This window comes from Pogoniulus pusillus, chromosome 15 (genome assembly GCF_015220805.1).
Source record: "Pogoniulus pusillus isolate bPogPus1 chromosome 15, bPogPus1.pri, whole genome shotgun sequence".
Lineage (NCBI taxonomy): Eukaryota > Metazoa > Chordata > Aves > Piciformes > Lybiidae > Pogoniulus > Pogoniulus pusillus.
The window spans coordinates 19,549,120-19,567,712 of record NC_087278.1 but is presented as its reverse complement, the minus strand read 5'-3'; the positions used below and the strand labels follow the sequence as shown (position 1 = coordinate 19,567,712).

Genomic DNA, 18,593 nt, shown 5'->3' with positions numbered 1-18,593 from the left:
TGATTCTTGTCCTCTCTGTACCCACCTGGACTACTGTCTACAGTTCTGGAGCCCCCAACACAAGGACATGGAACTGATGGAGTGAGCCCAAAGAGAAGGCCATGAAGATGCTCAGAGGGCTCTGCTCTGAGGACAGGCTGAGAGAGTTGGGACTCTGCAGTCTGGAGAAGAGAAGGCTTGGAGGAGACCTTGGAGTAGCCTTCCAGCATCTGAAGGAGGGCTGGGGAGGGACTACTGACAAGGTCTTGTAATGACAGGATGAGGAGGAATGGGTTTGAACTGGCAGAGGGGAGATTGAAACTGGATGTTAGGAAGAAAGTTGTTTCCAGTGAGAGTAGTGAGACTCTGGCACAGGTTGAGAGTGGTGAGACACTGGCACAGGTTGCCCAGGGAGGTTGTGGAGCACAGAATCACCCAATGTGATCTTTGATTCTGTGCTCCACAACCTCCCTGGAGGTGGTCAAGGCCAGGTTGAATGAGGCCTTGAGCAACCTGTTCTAGTGGGAGGTGTCCCTACCTATGGAACAGGCTGAGCTTTGAGTTCCCTTCCACCCTAAATCATTCTGTGATGCTATGAAATGCAGCAGGTGGTAAGAAGGAAGAACAAGGGAGGTTAAAAATGAACATTACCAGCACTATTAGTGAGAAGCATCAGCATGTTCTAAACCATCCATGGTCAGAATCACAGCATTCACTTTAGGGTTTAAATAAAAAGTAGAGCTCCTTAACATTTCTAAACATCTCCTACAGCTCTCACAGTCAGAATTCATCCCCCAAGAGGAAGAAAAAGGCTCATTTGTCTCAGTGAATGCAAGAACAATTATCCCTGTTGGCACAGCTTCCCCAGCAATTGGGACAGTCAGTATGTGAAATTAAATGCTTTGAAGGTGTCCTGCTTGCCACATTCCTTTAATAGCTCTTGCAGAAGAGGAGATGCCAGGACAAGGCTCTCAAATTAGTGTCTCTGCTTGTTGAGAAGTTATAAAGTGACAGCAATTTGTCAGAACAAGTGTTCTGAGGCCATAAAGGTCCTATGTAATGAGGACAACCAGCACAGAGCTGAATAAAGCTAAATTAAGACCACAGATGGTGATGCTGGAAAGCACAGAACAGAACTGTGAACCAAAGAGACATTCCTAGAAATTCTCTTATCATCTAAGGCTTATTTCCCAGGCTTTAATGGACCAAGGAAAGGAGAAACACTACAATGCTCAATAAGAAGTGTGCTGAGTTAGTCACTGTGTAGAGCATCCCAAAGCTGGCTTAAAGGCCAACTTCTGCTCTGGCCCAAGTCCAGCTTTGGGTGGAAAAGGAAAAAGTCAGCATGTGAGGGCAGTCAGGCCCTGGAGGTGTTCAAGAAAAGCCTTGGTGAAACACTCACTGCTATGGTCTGGGTGACTGGATAGGGCTGGGTGCTAGGTTGGACTGGATGAGCTTGGAGGTCTCTTCCAACCTGCTTGATTCTATGATTGGACAGGGCTGGGTGCTAGGTTGGACTGGATGAGCTTAGAGGTCTCTTCCAACCTGCCTGATTCTATGACTGGACAGGGCTGGGTGCTAGGTTGGACTGGATGAGCTTGGAGGTCTCTTCCAATCTGCCTGATTCTATGACTGGACAGGGCTGGGTGCTAGGTTGGACTGGATGAGCTTGGAGGTCTCTTCCAACCTGGTTGATTCTATGATTGGCCAGGGCTGGGTGCTAGGTTGGACTGGATGAGCTTGGAGGTCTCTTCTAACCTGGCTGATTCTGTGTTTCTATGACAGGACAAAGCTGGGTGCTAGGTTGGGCTGGATGATCTTAGAGATCTCTTCCAACCTGGTTGATTCTGTGGTTCTATAAAGCTTCATTCTTCCCATTTCCAGATCAACTGAGTCCAGCCTGGGAGACTTTAAGTGTTGGGGCGGCGGGCAAGTGACAGCCAACTCACCACACCACCTCACACCACTACACCCACTAGCAGTCACTTACCAGAAGATTAAAGCCATGCTTGAATTTTTGGAAGCAGTCAACAAATTCATCTGGAGGTGGTGGTTTTGCACGGAGAGTAAGAACTCCCTCTGGCAAACAAAAAAGGAGATTGGATTTACCCACTCATATGGTGCCTGACTGCTGTCATTGCTACAGCTGTGGGAACCACAAACACACACTCAGCTTGCAGAATTCACCGAGTACAGAGCCACACCAGTGCACAGATCCTGCAGCCATCTGCATCCAGTCACTCCCCACTGACTTGAAGCAAATGTTTTTTCAAAGGTTTCCCTCTAAGTATCTACTGCAGAGGATTTTTTTTGTGCTCAAACTGAAAGCAAATGACTACCTTCAAGATAAAAAATCCCAACACAACCTCCTCACATTTCAGGCTTGATGCTAGGAAATATTCCTTCCCAGAGAGGGCTCTCAAATGGCTGAGGAAACTGGAGCTGCCTAGTCTGGAGAAGAGGAGGCTGAAAGGGGACCTTATTGCTCTCTACAGCTACGTAAAAGGAGGCTGTAGTGAGGCTGGGAGCTGGTCTCTTCTCCCCACTAACTAATGATAGGACAAGGGGAAATAGCCTCGAGTTGCATCAGGGGAGGGTTAGGTTGGCTGTTGGGAGGAAGTTCTTTCCTGAGTGGGTGGTCTGGCACTGGCACAGGCTGCCCAGGGAGGTGGTGGAGTCACCATCCCTGGAGGTGTTTAAAATGAGAGTGGATGTGGCGCTTGAGGCTGTGGTTTGGTGATGAAGGCTGCTGGGATGAAGTTTGGACTGGATGATCCTGGTGGTCCTTTCCAACCATAGCGATCCACAGTGATGAGATGTTGTGCTGAGGGCTTTGGTTTAGTCAAGGACTCGTCAGTGTGAAACTGATGCTTGGACTCAAAGGTCCTGAAGGTCTTAGCCAATCTAAGAAATTCTGTGATCTTGTGGTGGAGTCACCATCACTGGAGGTGTTGAAGCAGCCTGTGCACCTGGTGCTTAGTGACCGGTTGGACTGGATGAGCTTTCAGGTCTCTTCCAACCAGATGTGTGCTGATATGAGACTAATTGGAATACTGGCTGGAGAGCAGCCCTGAGGAGAGGGACTTGGGGGTGCTGGTGGACTAGGAGCTCAACAGGAGCCAGCAGTGTGCACTTGCAGCCCAGAAAGCCAAGCAGAGCCTGGGCTGCAGCAGCAGAAGTGTGGCCAGCAGGGCCAGGGAGGGGATTCTCCCCCTCTGCTGTGCTCTGCTGAGACCCCACCTGCAGTACTGCATCCAGTTCTGGAGCCCCTGGGACAAGAGGGCTGTGGAGATGCTGGAGAGTGTCCAGAGCAGGGCCAGGAGGATGCTCAGAGGCTGCAGCAGCTCTGCTGTGAGCACAGACTGAAAGAGTTGGGGCTGTGCAGGCTGGAGCAGAGGAGGCTCCCAGGTGACCTTCTTGTGGCCTTCCAGGATCTGAAGGGATCCTGGGGAGAGACTTTTGAGGCTGTGAGGGAGTGCCAGGACTGGGGGGAATGGTGCAAAGCTGGAGGTGGGGAGAGTGAGGCTGGAGGTGAGGAGGAAGTTGTTGAGCATGAGAGTGGTGAGAGGCTGGCATGGGTTGCCCAGGGAGGTAGTTGAGGCCCCATGGCTGGAGGTGTTTCAGGCCAGGCTGATCTAGTGTAGGGTCTCTCTGGCCATGGCAGAGGGATTGGAACTGGCTGATCCTTGTGGTCCCCTGCTCACTGAGCACACCCTGCTCACACTCAAAATGCAGGTGAGAGACTCACTGCTCACACTCAAAATACAGGTGCAAAACGACCTCCTACCTCCAGGTCCTTTCTTTTTGCTTTTCTTACTCTTCTTCCTCTTAGAAAGTTCAGCAAATGCCTCAGCAGCTTTTTGGAGTTTAGTAACAAAATACTCGATGTCATCCAAAATGTGGTTCAGAATTTGCTGTGGCAGAAAAGAAAGGGAAGAGTTTCTCTACAGGACTCCAGAAATCAAACAACTACACTCTGAGATACCAACAGCTTCCCTGGGGAAAAAGGCCTTGCTAGAACACTGCCCTGCTGGTTTGAGGCTAATTGGAACATTCTAGTGAAATTAGGGTTTGAACTGGCAGAGGGGAGATTGGAAGTGGATGTTAGGAAGAAAGTTGTTTCCAGTGAGGGTGGTGAGACACTGGCACAGGTTGCCCAGGGAGGTTGTGGAGCACAGAAGCACCCAATGTGATCAAAGATCACATTGGGTGCTTCTGTGCTCCACAACCTCCCTGGAGGTGTTCAGGACCAGGCTGGATGAGGCTTTGAGCAACCTGCTCTAGTGGGAGGTGTCCCTGTCTATGGCAGGGGGTTGGAACTGGTTGAGCTTTGAGTTCCCTTCCAACCTAAACCATTCTATGACTCTATGCTCTTAGAAGAATTGTTTTCAAGGAGCAAGTGGAGGAAAATGACAGAGCCCCAAGGGAAAATGAGTTCAGCAGGCCCCAAACTGCTGTCCTGATGTTGCTGAGGACAACATCAGAGTAGAAAAGCAGCAAGTTAGAACAAGCAGCTTTTGATATTGCCTATACCATAAAGCCTGCCTAATGTTACTGCTTACAGACAGCATCAGAAATGATCACAGAATGTTCATGGAGTTTGAGCTTATCCTCTGATGGTTTTCTGCATCTGGTCTATCACATAAAAATTGTTTTTATATTTCTAGCTCTTCACAGCAAAAAAAAAACCCTTCTGATCCACATTCAACACCTTCTTTTTAGGGGAGGAAACCACCAATCCAAAAAAGACAGCCTATTTATTTGTAAGGTCTGCTGCACAGAGCTTTCCCCTACAACTGAATTTCCCACAGGGGAAAAAAAAGCCTTCCCACAACAGAGAGGTGCAGAACTTCACAGAGGTTAAGCAGTGTCACTTGGCATGTCTCACTCACAACATCTCTGTCAATCCTGGCTGCTATCATCTCTGCTGTCTCTTCATGTTCGTGGTACTGCCTGGGTTTTTCAACTGCAGAAGAGGCAAGGGGAGAACAAAACCATCAAAACCAAAAAGTGCCAACAACAAACAAGCAGCAACAACAAAAAAACAGTTTACTAGTTCAGTAGTTTAACCATGCAGGTCATTGGACAGGGATCTTTATGGAGAGATATCTGTATTTGACTGGACAGGGCTGGGTGACAGGTTGGAATGGATGATCCTGGATGTCTCTTCCAAACTGGTTGATTCTATGGTTCTATGGTCTGGTTGATTGGATGGGGCTGGGTGCTAGGTTGGACTAGATGAGCTTGGAGGTCTCTTCCAACCTGGTTGATTCTATGATGCTATGATCTAGTTGATTGGACAGGGATAGGTGATAAGTTGGACTAGATGAGCTTGGAGGTCTCTTCCAACCTGGTTGATTCTATGATGCTATAATCTAGTTGATTGGACAGGGATAGGTGATAAGTTGGACTAGATGAGCTTGGAGGTCTCTTCCAACCTGGTTGATTCTATGATGCTATGATCTAGTTGATTGGACAGGGATGGGTGCTAGGTTGGACTAGATGAGCTTGGAGGTCTCTTCCAACCTGGTTGATTCTATGATGCTATGATCTAGTTGATTGGACAGGGATAGGTGATAAGTTGGACTAGATGAGCTTGGAGGTCTCTTCCAACCTGGTTGATTCTATGATGCTATAATCTAGTTGATTGGACAGGGATAGGTGATAAGTTGGACTAGATGAGCTTGGAGGTCTCTTCCAACCTCCTTGATTCTATGATGCTATGATCTAGTTGATTGGACAGGGATGGGTGACAGGTTGGACTGGATGAGCTTGGAAGTCTCTTCCAACCTGGTTGATTCTATGATTCTGTGGTCTAGTTGATTGGACAGGACTGGGTGCTAGGTTGGACAAGATGAGCTTGGAGGTCTCTTCCAACCTGCTTGATTGTATGATGCTATGGTCTAGCTGATTGGACAGGGCTGGGTGCTAGGTTGGACTGGGTGAGCTTGGAGGTCTCTTCCAACCTGGTTGATTCTATGATTTTCATATATATATATATCACAGTATCATCAGGGTTGGAAGAGACCTCAGAGATCATCAAGTCCAACCCTTTACCACAGAGCTCAAGGCTAGACCATGGCACCAAGTGCCACGTAATTCTAGTTATACATTTATAGACATATATATAATAATAGTTATATATTTGTAGACATAAAATACATTTTATACATATATATTTATGTATTTATAGACATACAAAATAAAAATTAGACTATAAGTGCTGATCTCCAACCATTTTCAATCTATAATTGTACTTTCCATCTATAATTATACCTTTTTTTGTCTGAAGTATCTGACCAAAGTTCTTCCTATTAGTAAATTAATGATGCTGTCTTCAGTGGAGTTCTGGCAGCACTGATTACTCTGAATACAGCCTGGAGGAATGAGTGGCTGGAGAGCAGCATGGCTGAGAGGGACCTGGGAGTACTGGTTGATAGCTGAACATGAGCCAGCAGTGTGCCCAACTGGCACAGAAGACCAATGGCATCTTGACCAGTATCAGGAACAGTGTGGCCAGCAGCACCAGGGCTGTCATTCTGCCCTGTACTGGCACTGGGGAGCTCTCAGCTTGAGCACTGTGCAGCTCTGGGCCCTCCACTGCCAGAGAGAGATTGAGGTGCTGGAGTGGGGCCAGAGGAGAGTGACAGGAGCGGGGAAGGAACTGGAGGGGAAGGCTGATGAGGGAGCTGGGATTGGTTGGCCTGGAGAGGAGGAGACTGAGAGGGGACCTTCTCACTGTCTACAGCTACCTACAAGGAAGGTGCAGTCAGGTGGGAGTTAGGCTCTTCTCACAGGCAACTTGTGGCAGGACAAGAGGGCATGGTCTGAAGCTGCACCAGGGAAGGTTTAGGTTGGATGTTAGGAAGCACCTCCTGATGGAAAGAGTGATTAGGCACTGGAATGGGCTGCCCAGGGAGGTGGTGGAGTCACCATCCCTGGAGGGCTTTCAGAAGAGACTGGACATGGCATTTGGTGGCATGGCTTAGCTGATGTTGTGGTGTTAGGTTACAGGCTGCACTTGATGATCTCAGGGGTGTTTTCCAGCTCCCTCATGCTGTGACTTTGCTTCTGGGAATGTCATTGCATTTGAAAAAGCCCAGGTTAAAATCCATAGCCCACCCCCAGCACCAAAGACAAGCAGAAGCAGCTCCAAACAGCACATCAGGAAATGGCTAAGTGCAAGCAGATGACAAGTCAGACTCTGACAGCCAAGCCTTATTCCCCAGAGCAAGCAACTGTGGCTTGGGGCATCTGGAACTAGACTGGGAGACTAATGCTGCCTGCTGCCAGCAAGGACAGAGGGGTGACCCAGCACAGCTGTTTCTCTCTCTGGGTTCAGTTGCTGTAAGCGGTACGAAAGCTGTCTTCCAGACCACTCTGGGTATCACTGAGCACCATAAAACCCCACTGCCCACAACACCCCCCAGGCTCCCAGCAACACTCACAGTCCCCCTGCTCAGCAGCCCAGGCAGACCAGGCTGCCACACGGCTCCTCACGTCCACCTGGGTGATGGTGCCCGGTGGCACAGGTGCAGGCGCCCGCGGCGGCGGCGGGATGGCACCTTCGGCTTTGGACAGCATTCTGGAGGGAGAAGAGAAAGCCCTCAAGTGAGACTGCAGGGGGAAACATTAAAGCAGTGTGCCCAGGTGGGCAGCAGAGCCAATGGCAGCCTGGGCTGGCTCAGGAGCAGTGTGGCCAGCAGGACAAGGGAGCTTATTCTGACCCTGTGCTCAGCACTGCTCAGGCCACACCTTGAGTGCTGTGTCCAGTTCTGGGCTCCTCAATTCAAGAGAGATGCTGAGGTGCTGGAAGGTGTCCAGAGAAGGGCAGCAAGGCTGGAGAGGGGCCTGGAGCACAGCCCTGTGAGGAGAGGCTGAGGGAGCTGGGGGTGTGCAGCCTGCAGAAGAGGAGGCTCAGGGCACAGCTCATTGCTGTCTGCAGCTACCTGAAGGGAGGCTGTAGCCAGGTGGGGTTGGGCTCTTCTTCCAGGCAAGCAGCAAGAGAAGAAGGGGACACAGTGTGAAGTTGTGGTAGGGGAGGTCTAGGCTGGATGTTCTGAGGAAGTTGTTGTCAGAGAGAGTGATTGGCATTGGAATGGGCTGCCCAGGGAGGTGGTGGAGTTGCTGTCCCTGGAGGTGTTGAAGCCAAGCCTGTCTGGGGCACTTAGTGCCATGGTCTGGCCATGGAGCACACTCCCCAGGGAGGGCCACACAACATGCTACAAGGCCCTGTGGAGACAGGACAAGGAGTAATGGCTTTTGGCTGCAAAAGGGCAGGTTTAGAGTCAGCATTAGGAAGAAACTCTTTACAGTGAGGGTGCTGAGACACTGCAGGCTGCCCAGAGAACCTGTGGATACCCCTCCCTGGATGTACTCAAGGCTTGGTTGGATGGGACCTTGGAAGTGTTCCCTGGAAGTACTCAAGGCTTGGTTGGATGGGACCTTGGAAGTGTACCCTGGAAGTACTCAAGGCTTGGTTGGATGGGACCTTGGAAGTGTACCCTGGAAGTACTCAAGGCTTGGTTGGATGGGACCTTGGAAGTGTACCCTGGAAGTACTCAAGGCTTGGTTGGATGGGACCTTGGAAGTGTACCCTGGAAGTACTCAAGGCTTGGTTGGATGGGACCTTGGAAGTGTACCCTGGAAGTACTCAAGGCTTGGTTGGATGGGACCTTGGAAGTGTTCCCTGGAAGTATTCAAGGCTTGGTTGGATGGGACCTTGGAAGTGTACCCTGGAAGTACTGAAGGAGCAAAAGACATCAGGCAGACTTGGAAAGCTTCTGAATGCTCTCACGGTGAGGCACTCAGCACCAAGGGTTAGTTAATTAGAAGAGTTAGGTGACAGGTTGGACTGGGTGACCCCAGAGGTCTCTTCCACCCCAGCTAATGCTGTGATGACCTTGTGTGCCACCCAGAAGTTAGTTTTTTACCTGAGAGTTTCAAGCCTCTTCTTCTGCTTCCCACTTTTGCTGTCGCTGATTGCACTTTCAATATCCTCATGGATAAAGCTCGCCTAAAGGGGCAGAAGTGAAGCAGTCATCCAAACACAGGAAACAAACACCTCAGCCTCCTCTTCTGAACACTAAACCCCAGCTCCTTCAGCCATTCCTCGAGAGACTCATGTCCAAGGCCCTTCAGCAGCTTAGTCACTCTCCTATGGATGCACTCCAGCACCTCAGTGTCCTTCTTCTGGTGAGGGGCCCAAAACTGAATGCAGTACCTCAAGGTGCAGCCTCACCAGTGCCAAGCAGAGGAGTACAATCACATCCCTAGACCTGCTGTCCACACTACTCTAGATACAAACCAGGATGCCATTGGCTTTCTTGGCTACCTGAACACAGGTTGACACCAGTCAACACGCCTAGGTGCTTCTCCACCACACAGCTCTCCTGTAACGTTGCACAGCACTGCTGTGGTCCAAGTGCAGCACTTGACCTTGTTAAGCCTCACACTGCTGCCTTCAGCTCACCTATTCCAGCCTCTCAAGATATCACTGCATAGCCTTCCCACCCTCCAGCACACTGACACAGCCACCCAACTTGGTGTCATCCTCATCTGTACATTTCTGTCTCCCCATAACTTCAGCCTGCACCCTCCAGCCACTCTCAAGTGAAATTCTGGTGCCCACCTAAGGCATTCTTTGCACAGATCTTACATTAAATAGGTCACAGATTCTCACAGGATTTAGGATGCTCTGTTACAAGTCTTCAGGAGACTAATGAATTTATTACACGAGCTGTCAAAGCCCAAATCTGTCAGTGTTTGACTCACTTTACAAGCTCCATGTCTTTCTTAGTACACTCAGAATGGAGATGTATGTAACATCCCTTGGGACCAGAAGACTTTGCTCAGTTTAGGATCCAAGAGGATTAAAGAACTTCTAAGGCTGTAGCAAACTGCACTGCAAAATATGGTCGAGGGATACAAGGTTGGATCAGGAGCAGTGTGGCCAGCAGGACAAGGGAGGTTACTCTGCCCCTGTGCTCAGCACCTTGAGTGCTGTGTCCAGTTCAGGGCTCCTCAATTCAAGAGAGATGTTGAGGTGCTGGAAGGTGTTGAGAGAAGGGCAGCAAGACTGGGGAGGGGCCTGGAGCACAGCCCTGTGAGGAGAGGCTGAGGGAGCTGGGGGTGTGCAGCCTGCAGAAGAGGAGGCTCAGGGCAGAGCTCATTGCTGTCTGCAGCTCCCTGAAGGGAGGCTGTAGCCAGGTGGGGTTGGGCTCTGCTGCCAGGCAAGCAGCAACAGAACAAGGGGACACAGTCTCAAGAAATAAAGCAGAAGAAAAAATGGGAGAGGGAGAGGGGGAGGGGGAGGGGAAGGGGGAGGGGGAGGGGGAGGGGGAGGGGGAGGGGGAGGGGGAGGGGGAGGGGGAGGGGGAGGGGGAGGGGGAGGGGGAGGGGGAGGGGGGGGGGGGGGGGGAGGGGGAGGGGGAGGGGGAGGGGGAGGGAAAGGGAAAGGGAAAGGGAAAGGGAAAGGGAAAGGGAAAGGGAAAGGGAAAGGGAAAGGGAAAGGGAAAGGGAAAGGGAAAGGGAAAGGGAAAGGGAAAGGGAAAGGGAAAGGGAAAGGGAAAGGGAAAGGGAAAGGGAAAGGGAAAGGGAAAGGGAAAGGGAAAGGGAAAGGGAAAGGGAAAGGGAAAGGGAAAGGGAAAGGGAAAGGGAAAGGGAAAGGGAAAGGGAAAGGGAGCAGCTCTACACTTTGGGAACCTGGACCAAATGAGACCTCAAAAAGGATCTCTGCATTATTTATCATAATGCCACCTGAACTTCTCACAGGATTCCAATTTCCACTGCAACAGCAAATTCTGTGCAACAAATCACACCACTAACCAGGCATCTTCACACCACCCTCACTACACCAACTTCAAAACAGCTGCAGACAGCGTGAGTGGCAAGTGTTGTGTTCAGACAGAGGTAAGAACTACTACAAAAGAGTTCTGTTTGTTTTGAACCCCTCTGAAATGATGAATTGGAATTTTTAAGAAGGCCAATTACATGGCACTGGCAGCAGAGATGGAAAGGTATGAGCCTGGAAATAAAGTGCTGCAGAACACACTTCCAAAACTCATTTATGCATGAAGGAAATGAGAGACCAACAGCCTCTTGCTTTGCCCCTCCTGCAGGAATATTTTCCTCTTCATTAGCTCTCCAGCAGAGCAGAGACACAGAGGTGAGGATGTAGAGAAGATCTAATTGTTCAGTGACTAAGAACAGAAAAAGGGGTACAGAGCAGAGGAGACTCAGCGCTCAGATGAGCTCCTTGGGATTAGAAAATGCATTTCAGATGAAGCAAATTGTTCATTTTACATCACTTTCTTCAGAAGTGTGAATGCAAACCATATACATGTGTGTGCAAGACTGCCTGTGTGTCTCTGTATGAGTGTGTATCTGTCTGCCTGTGTCTGTCCCTGTACGAGTGTGCATCTGTGTCTGTCTGAGTGTGCATCTGTGTCTGTCTCTGCACGAGTGTGCATCTGTGTCTGAGTGTGCATCTGTGTCTGTCTGAGTGTGCATCTGTGTCTGTCTCTGTACGAGTGTGCATCTGTGTCTGTCTGAGTGTGCATCTGTCCCTGCACGAGTGTGCATCTGTGTCTGTCCCTGCACGAGTGTGCATCTGTGTCTGTCTGAGTGTGCATCTGTGTCTGTCTGAGTGTGCATCTGTGTCTGTCTGAGTGTGCATCTGTGTCTGTCTCTGTACGAGTGTGCATCTGTGTCTGTCCCTGTACGAGTGTGCATCTGTGTCTGTCTGAGTGTGCATCTGTGTCTGTCTGAGTGTGCATCTGTGTCTGTCTCTGTACGAGTGTGCATCTGTGTCTGAGTGTGCATCTGTGTCTGTCCCTGTACGAGTGTGCATCTGTGTCTGTCTGAGTGTGCATCTGTGTCTGTCTCTGAACAAGTGTGCATCTGTGTCTGTCTGAGTGTGCATCTGTGTCTGTCCCTGTACGAGTGTGCATCTGTGTCTGTCTGAGTGTGCATCTGTGTCTGTCTCTGTACGAGTGTGCATCTGTGTCTGTCTGAGTGTGCATCTGTGTCTGTCTGAGTGTGCATCTGTGTCTGTCTCTGCATGAGTGTGCATCTGTGTCTGAGTGTGCATCTGTGTCTGTCTGAGTGTGCATCTGTGTCTGTCTCTGCATGAGTGTGCATCTGTGTCTGAGTGTGCATCTGTGTCTGTCCCTGTACGAGTGTGCATCTGTGTCTGTCTGAGTGTGCATCTGTGTCTGTCTCTGCACGAGTGTGCATCTGTGTCTGAGTGTGCATCTGTGTCTGTCTGAGTGTGCATCTGTGTCTGTCTCTGTACGAGTGTGCATCTGTGTCTGTCTGAGTGTGCATCTGTCCCTGCACGAGTGTGCATCTGTGTCTGTCCCTGCACGAGTGTGCATCTGTGTCTGTCTGAGTGTGCATCTGTGTCTGTCTGAGTGTGCATCTGTGTCTGTCTCTGTATGAGTGTGCATCTGTGTCTGAGTGTGCATCTGTGTCTGTCCCTGTACGAGTGTGCATCTGTGTCTGTCTGAGTGTGCATCTGTGTCTGTCTCTGAACAAGTGTGCATCTGTGTCTGTCTGAGTGTGCATCTGTGTCTGTCCCTGTACGAGTGTGCATCTGTGTCTGTCTGAGTGTGCATCTGTGTCTGTCTGAGTGTGCATCTGTGTCTGTCTCTGTACGAGTGTGCATCTGTGTCTGTCTGAGTGTGCATCTGTGTCTGTCTCTGTACGAGTGTGCATCTGTGTCTGTCTCTGTACGAGTGTGCATCTGTGTCTGTCTGAGTGTGCATCTGTGTCTGTCTGAGTGTGCATCTGTGTCTGTCTCTGCATGAGTGTGCATCTGTGTCTGAGTGTGCATCTGTGTCTGTCTGAGTGTGCATCTGTGTCTGTCTCTGCATGAGTGTGCATCTGTGTCTGAGTGTGCATCTGTGTCTGTCCCTGCACGAGTGTGCATCTGTGTCTGTCTGAGTGTGCATCTGTGTCTGTCTGAGTGTGCATCTGTGTCTGTCTCTGCACGAGTGTGCATCTGTGTCTGAGTGTGCATCTGTGTCTGTCCCTGCACGAGTGTGCATCTGTGTCTGTCTCTGAACAAGTGTGCATCTGTGTCTGTCTGAGTGTGCATCTGTGTCTGTCTGAGTGTGCATCTGTGTCTGTCTCTGTACGAGTGTGCATCTGTGTCTGTCTCTGAACAAGTGTGCATCTGTGTCTGTCTGAGTGTGCATCTGTGTCTGTCTGAGTGTGCATCTGTGTCTGTCTCTGTACGAGTGTGCATCTGTGTCTGTCTGAGTGTGCATCTGTGTCTGTCTCTGTACGAGTGTGCATCTGTGTCTGTCTGAGTGTGCATCTGTCCCTGCACGAGTGTGCATCTGTGTCTGTCCCTGCACGAGTGTGCATCTGTGTCTGTCTCTGTACGAGTGTGCATCTGTGTCTGTCTCTGTACGAGTGTGCATCTGTGTCTGTCTGAGTGTGCATCTGTGTCTGTCTCTGTACGAGTGTGCATCTGTGTCTGTCTGAGTGTGCATCTGTGTCTGTCTCTGTACGAGTGTGCATCTGTGTCTGTCTCTGTACGAGTGTGCATCTGTGTCTGTCTGAGTGTGCATCTGTGTCTGTCTCTGTACGAGTGTGCATCTGTGTCTGTCTCTGTACGAGTGTGCATCTGTGTCTGTCTGAGTGTGCATCTATGTCTGTCTGAGTGTGCATCTGTGTCTGTCCCTGTACAAGTGTGCATCTGTGTCTGTCTGAGTGTGCATCTGTGTCTGTCTGAGTGTGCATCTGTGTCTGTCTCTGTACGAGTGTGCATCTGTGTCTGTCTCTGTACGAGTGTGCATCTGTGTCTGTCTGAGTGTGCATCTGTGTCTGTCTGAGTGTGCATCTGTGTCTGTCCCTGTACAAGTGTGCATCTGTGTCTGTCTGAGTGTGCATCTGTGTCTGTCTGAGTGTGCATCTGTGTCTGTCTCTGTACGAGTGTGCATCTGTGTCTGTCTCTGTACGAGTGTGCATCTGTGTCTGTCTGAGTGTGCATCTGTGTCTGTCTCTGTACGAGTGTGCATCTGTGTCTGTCTCTGTACGAGTGTGCATCTGTGTCTGTCTGAGTGTGCATCTGTGTCTGTCTCTGTACGAGTGTGCATCTGTGTCTGTCTCTGTACGAGTGTGCATCTGTGTCTGTCTGAGTGTGCATCTGTGTCTGTCTCTGTACGAGTGTGCATCTGTGTCTGTCTCTGTACGAGTGTGCATCTGTGTCTGTCTGAGTGTGCATCTATGTCTGTCTGAGTGTGCATCTGTGTCTGTCCCTGTACAAGTGTGCATCTGTGTCTGTCTGAGTGTGCATCTGTGTCTGTCTGAGTGTGCATCTGTGTCTGTCTCTGTACGAGTGTGCATCTGTGTCTGAGTGTGCATCTGTGTCTGTCTCTGCATGAGTGTGCATCTGTGTCTGTCCCTGCACGAGTGTGCATCTGTGTCTGTCTCTGCATGAGTGTGCATCTGTGTCTGTCCCTGCACGAGTGTGCATCTGTGTCTGTCTCTGCATGAGTGTGCATCTGTGTCTGTCCCTGCACGAGTGTGCATCTGTGTCTGTCTCTGCATGAGTGTGCATCTGTGTCTGTCTCTGCATGAGTGTGCATCTGTGTCTGTCTGAGTGTGCATCTGTGTCTGTCCCTGTACAAGTGTGCATCTGTGTCTGTCTCTGTACGAGTGTGCATCTGTGTCTGTCCCTGCACGAGTGTGCATCTGTGTCTGTCTCTGCATGAGTGTGCATATGTCTGTGTGTCTGTGTCTGACTCTGCATGTGTGCGTATCTGTGTGTATCTGTGTCTATCTGTGTCTGACTCTGTATGTGTATCTGTGTGTATCTGTCTGTCTGCCTGTGTGTGAATATCTCTCTGTGTGTCTGTGTGTGTATGTATCCGTGTCTGTGTGCATGTCTCTGTGTCTGTATCTCTGTGTCTGTCTGTGTGCATGTCTCTGTGTCTGTGTGCATGTCTCTCTGTCTGTGCATGTGAGTTTCTGTGTCTGTGTGCATGTCTGTGTGTCTGTGTCTGTGTGCATGTCTGTGTGCCTATGTGCATGTGAGTTTCTGTGTGCATGTCTCTCTGTCTGTGCATGTGAGTTTCTGTGTCTGTATGCACGTCTGTGTCTGTGTATGTGAGTTTCTGTGTCTGTGTGCATGTCTCTGTGTCTGTGTGTGCATGTCTCTGCATCTGTGTGCACGTGAGTTTCTGTGTTTGTGTGCATGTCTCTGTGTCTGTGTGTGCATGTCTCTGCATCTGTGTGCATGTGAGTTTCTGTGTTTGTGTGCATGTCTCTGTGTCTGTGCATGTCTCTGTGTCTGTGCATGTGAGTTTCTGTGTTTGTGTGCATGTCTCTGTGTATGTGAGTTTCTGTGTCTGTATGCACGTCTGTGTCTGTGCATGTGAGTTTCTGTGTCTGTATGCACGTCTGTGTCTGTGCATGTGAGTTTCTGTGTCTGTGTGCATGTCTCTGTGTCTGTGTGCATGTCTCTGCATCTGTGTGCACGTGAGTTTCTGTGTCTGTGTGCATGTCTCTGTGTCTGTGTGTGCATGTCTCTGCATCTGTGTGCATGTGAGTTTCTGTGTTTGTGTGCATGTCTCTGTGTCTGTGCATGTGAGTTTCTGTGTTTGTGTGCATGTCTCTGTGTATGTGAGTTTCTGTGTCTGTGTGCATGTCTCTGCATCTGTGTGCACGTGAGTTTCTGTGTCTGTGTGCATGTCTCTGTGTCTGTCTGTGTCTGTGTGTCTCTGCATGTGCGTGTCTCCATGTGCACGTCTGTGTGTGTCTGTGTCTCTCTGTGCCTCCGTGTGTCTGTGGATGTATGTGTGTGTATCTGTGTCTGTGTATCTGTGTGTGCATATATATGTGTATATATGTGCATGTATCTATCTATCTATCTACCTATCTACCTACCTACCTACCTACCTTCCAGAGCTTCTCTCATTTGAAAACTTCAGTCAGAAGCTACAGAGGGAGGCCAGGAGCCACTCTTCACAAAAGCAACACATGCACTAGGGATGCATCTTACAGCCTGGACTACTCCCTTGCAAGACATACCTCACTACATTTACCAGCATATTAAAAGTAGTGCATTAAACTTGAAGCCTATTTATAAGCATGAAAGAATTCTTTTCTGTGAATCAGCTCATTTCACTGTATCCACTCTATGTGCTCAGGTCCCCCAGTTCAAACAAACCATAGCAGATCTCCCATTACCACCTTACCTTAATCTTATCACACTGGAAAAGGTGCAAATCAGGCTTGTTTTGGGTTGGCTCTTTACACACTAAGGCAAGGATCGAGTTGTAATTGCATGCATTCATCACAGCTTGGCAATGCTGAATTGTGCTTAAGGGAAAATTCTCCAGCTCATTCTGGCAGAAAAGAGAAAAAGACAAAGCCCAGAGTAAGACACAAACAGAAAACATCCCCTCACTATACAGTGTCCTGAGCTCAGGCAAGCTGCATGAGGTAGAAAAGTGCTGATAAGCTAATTAAAATGCTGCATCTCACCCAGATCATCTTCCTGCCCTTTGCCTTTGTCTCTGAAAAGAAGGCTGCTGCTCAGAGCTCTTACCTTTGATTCCAAGTCCACCAAACTGACAGCTTTGTCGTCCACCTGAAGAATCATATCCTGAGTCCACACTTTGCCTTTGGCATCCAGCAACTTCAGCTTTCTGATCCCATCATCTACCGTGAGCATTGCCTCTTTGCGGTCCAGAACAAAGGTGGTCAAGTGCTAGGGAATGGGACAGGTGTGAGAAAAAGAACGACTCCACCTTCCCCTACTTCCCCCCAGTGTCAGCATTCAAACTGCAAGGCAACAGCAACGCTAATTGCTCAGGGATAAAGGCACCTTCCTGGACGACAGATCCTGCCAACAAGCCGTAAGAGAGGTGCTTTAGTCCACAGTGTTGTCATCTTAAGTCAACTGCTATTTGTAACTCCATCATCCTCTGTCACTTCCTCGCTACAGTAAGAGGTTAGACTTGAAGACACATTCTGACAGCCCTCAGGTACAGAAGCTAGAATTAAACCCTGACTATTCCTGAAGAGTGCAAACCTGTCTCTCCTGGCAAGCTGAACCCAGCAGAAGCTTCCCAGAAACACTTTGCCAACACACCCTGACCTGGAGTGTATTCATCTCTTACAGAGCTGCCATGCTGATGGTGACCATAAAGGGCTTGCATCTGACTGGGATACCTTATGGACAGGCTAGATGCTTATTTTGTGTAGATCACAGTAGAAATGCAGTATACCAACTGCCTTTGCCCACTACAAGCCTGGAATATTCTCCAGATTCAAGGAATGCTGTAGAAATTAAGGATCTCTCTTGAGGTTTCCTTAACATTCTGTGACTAACTACCTCAACAAAATCACTGAATGGTTTGGGTTTGAAGGGACCTCCAAAGGTCATCCAGTAGAACCCCCTCTGCAGGCAGCAGGGACATCCTCAACTAGATGAGGTTGCCCAGAGCCCTGTCCAGCCTCACCTGGAATACCTCCAGAGATGGGGCTTCAGCTATCTCCCTGGGCAACCTGTTCCAGTGTTCCACTATCCTCGTGGTAAAAAACCTGCTAACATCCAATCTAAATCTGCTCTGCTCTAGCCTGAAGCTGCTGCCTCTCATCCTGCCACTGCAGGCCTTTGTGAAAAGCCTCCCTCCAGCCTTTTTGTAGCCCCCCTCAGGCAGTTGGAGGTCATTATTAAGTCTCCCTGGAGCCTCCTCTTCTCCAGGCAGAACACCCCCAGCTCCCTCAGCCTGTCCTCATAGCAGAGCTGCTGCAACCCCCAATCATGTTCGTGTCCCTCCTCTGGACTCACTCCATCAGGTCCATGTCCTTCCTGTGTTGAGTGCTCCAGAGCTGGACACAGTACTCCAGGTGAGGTCTCACCAGAGCAGTCTAAAGTGCCAGAATCACTTGAACCAGACTCCATTTCATTACAGTTCAGGCAGCTTCTCCTTCAAGATGCCAACCATGCAAGAACCCCCCAAAGTTATTTCATTACACCCAGGAATAAATACAGCTGCACATTCTTATGGGAGATGTGGCTGCATGCACTCCAGCTGAACTGATTCTAATGTATGCCTGGAGAAGAGAAGGCTTCGAGGAGACCTTGGAGTGGCCTTCCAGTAGCTGAAGGGGGCCTACAGGAAGCCTGGGGAGGAACTACTGACAAGGTCTTGTAACGACAGAACAAGGAGGAATGGGTTTGAACTGGCAGAGGGGAGATTCAAACTAGATGTTAGGAAAGGGTTCTTTGCAGTGAGGGTGGTGAGACGCTGGCACAGGTTGCCCAGGGAGGTTGTGGAGCACAGAATCAGCCAATGTGATCTCAGAGTATCACAGAATCACACAATGCTGGAGGTTGGGAGGCATCTCCAGGATCATCCAGTCCAACCCCCCTGCCAAGGCAGCCTCACCCAGGGTATTCTGCAGAGGGATGCGTCCAGGGGGGTGTGGAAAGTCTGCAGAGGAGGAGACTCCACAACCTCCCTGGGCAGCTGTGCTGGTTTGAGGCAAATTGGAATGATTTAATGAGAAATTAGATGCTAGGCTGTGAAAAGGAAACACTGGTGATGGCTGCTGTGCTCAGAGGGTGGCTGAGATGGATAAAAGCAAGGACA

The 18,593-nt window shown here is 49.7% G+C and overlaps 1 protein-coding gene across 14 annotated transcripts in view; it reads right to left on the bottom strand.

Moving 5' to 3' along the window:
• EPS8 (EGFR pathway substrate 8, signaling adaptor) overlaps positions 1-18,593 on the bottom strand; it is a 149,422-nt gene that overhangs the window by 38,532 nt on the left and 92,297 nt on the right. For all 14 annotated transcript variants that reach the window (XM_064155604.1, XM_064155603.1, XM_064155613.1 and 11 more), the window contains 7 exons: positions 16,541-16,702; positions 16,188-16,337; positions 8,913-8,995; positions 7,428-7,564; positions 4,872-4,945; positions 3,767-3,893; positions 1,970-2,058 (listed from right to left, as the gene is read on the bottom strand). In XM_064155604.1, coding sequence (XP_064011674.1) covers positions 1,970-2,058; positions 3,767-3,893; positions 4,872-4,945; positions 7,428-7,564; positions 8,913-8,995; positions 16,188-16,337; positions 16,541-16,702 — 822 coding nt within the window. The remainder of the gene's footprint in view (positions 1-1,969; positions 2,059-3,766; positions 3,894-4,871; positions 4,946-7,427; positions 7,565-8,912; positions 8,996-16,187; positions 16,338-16,540; positions 16,703-18,593) is intronic.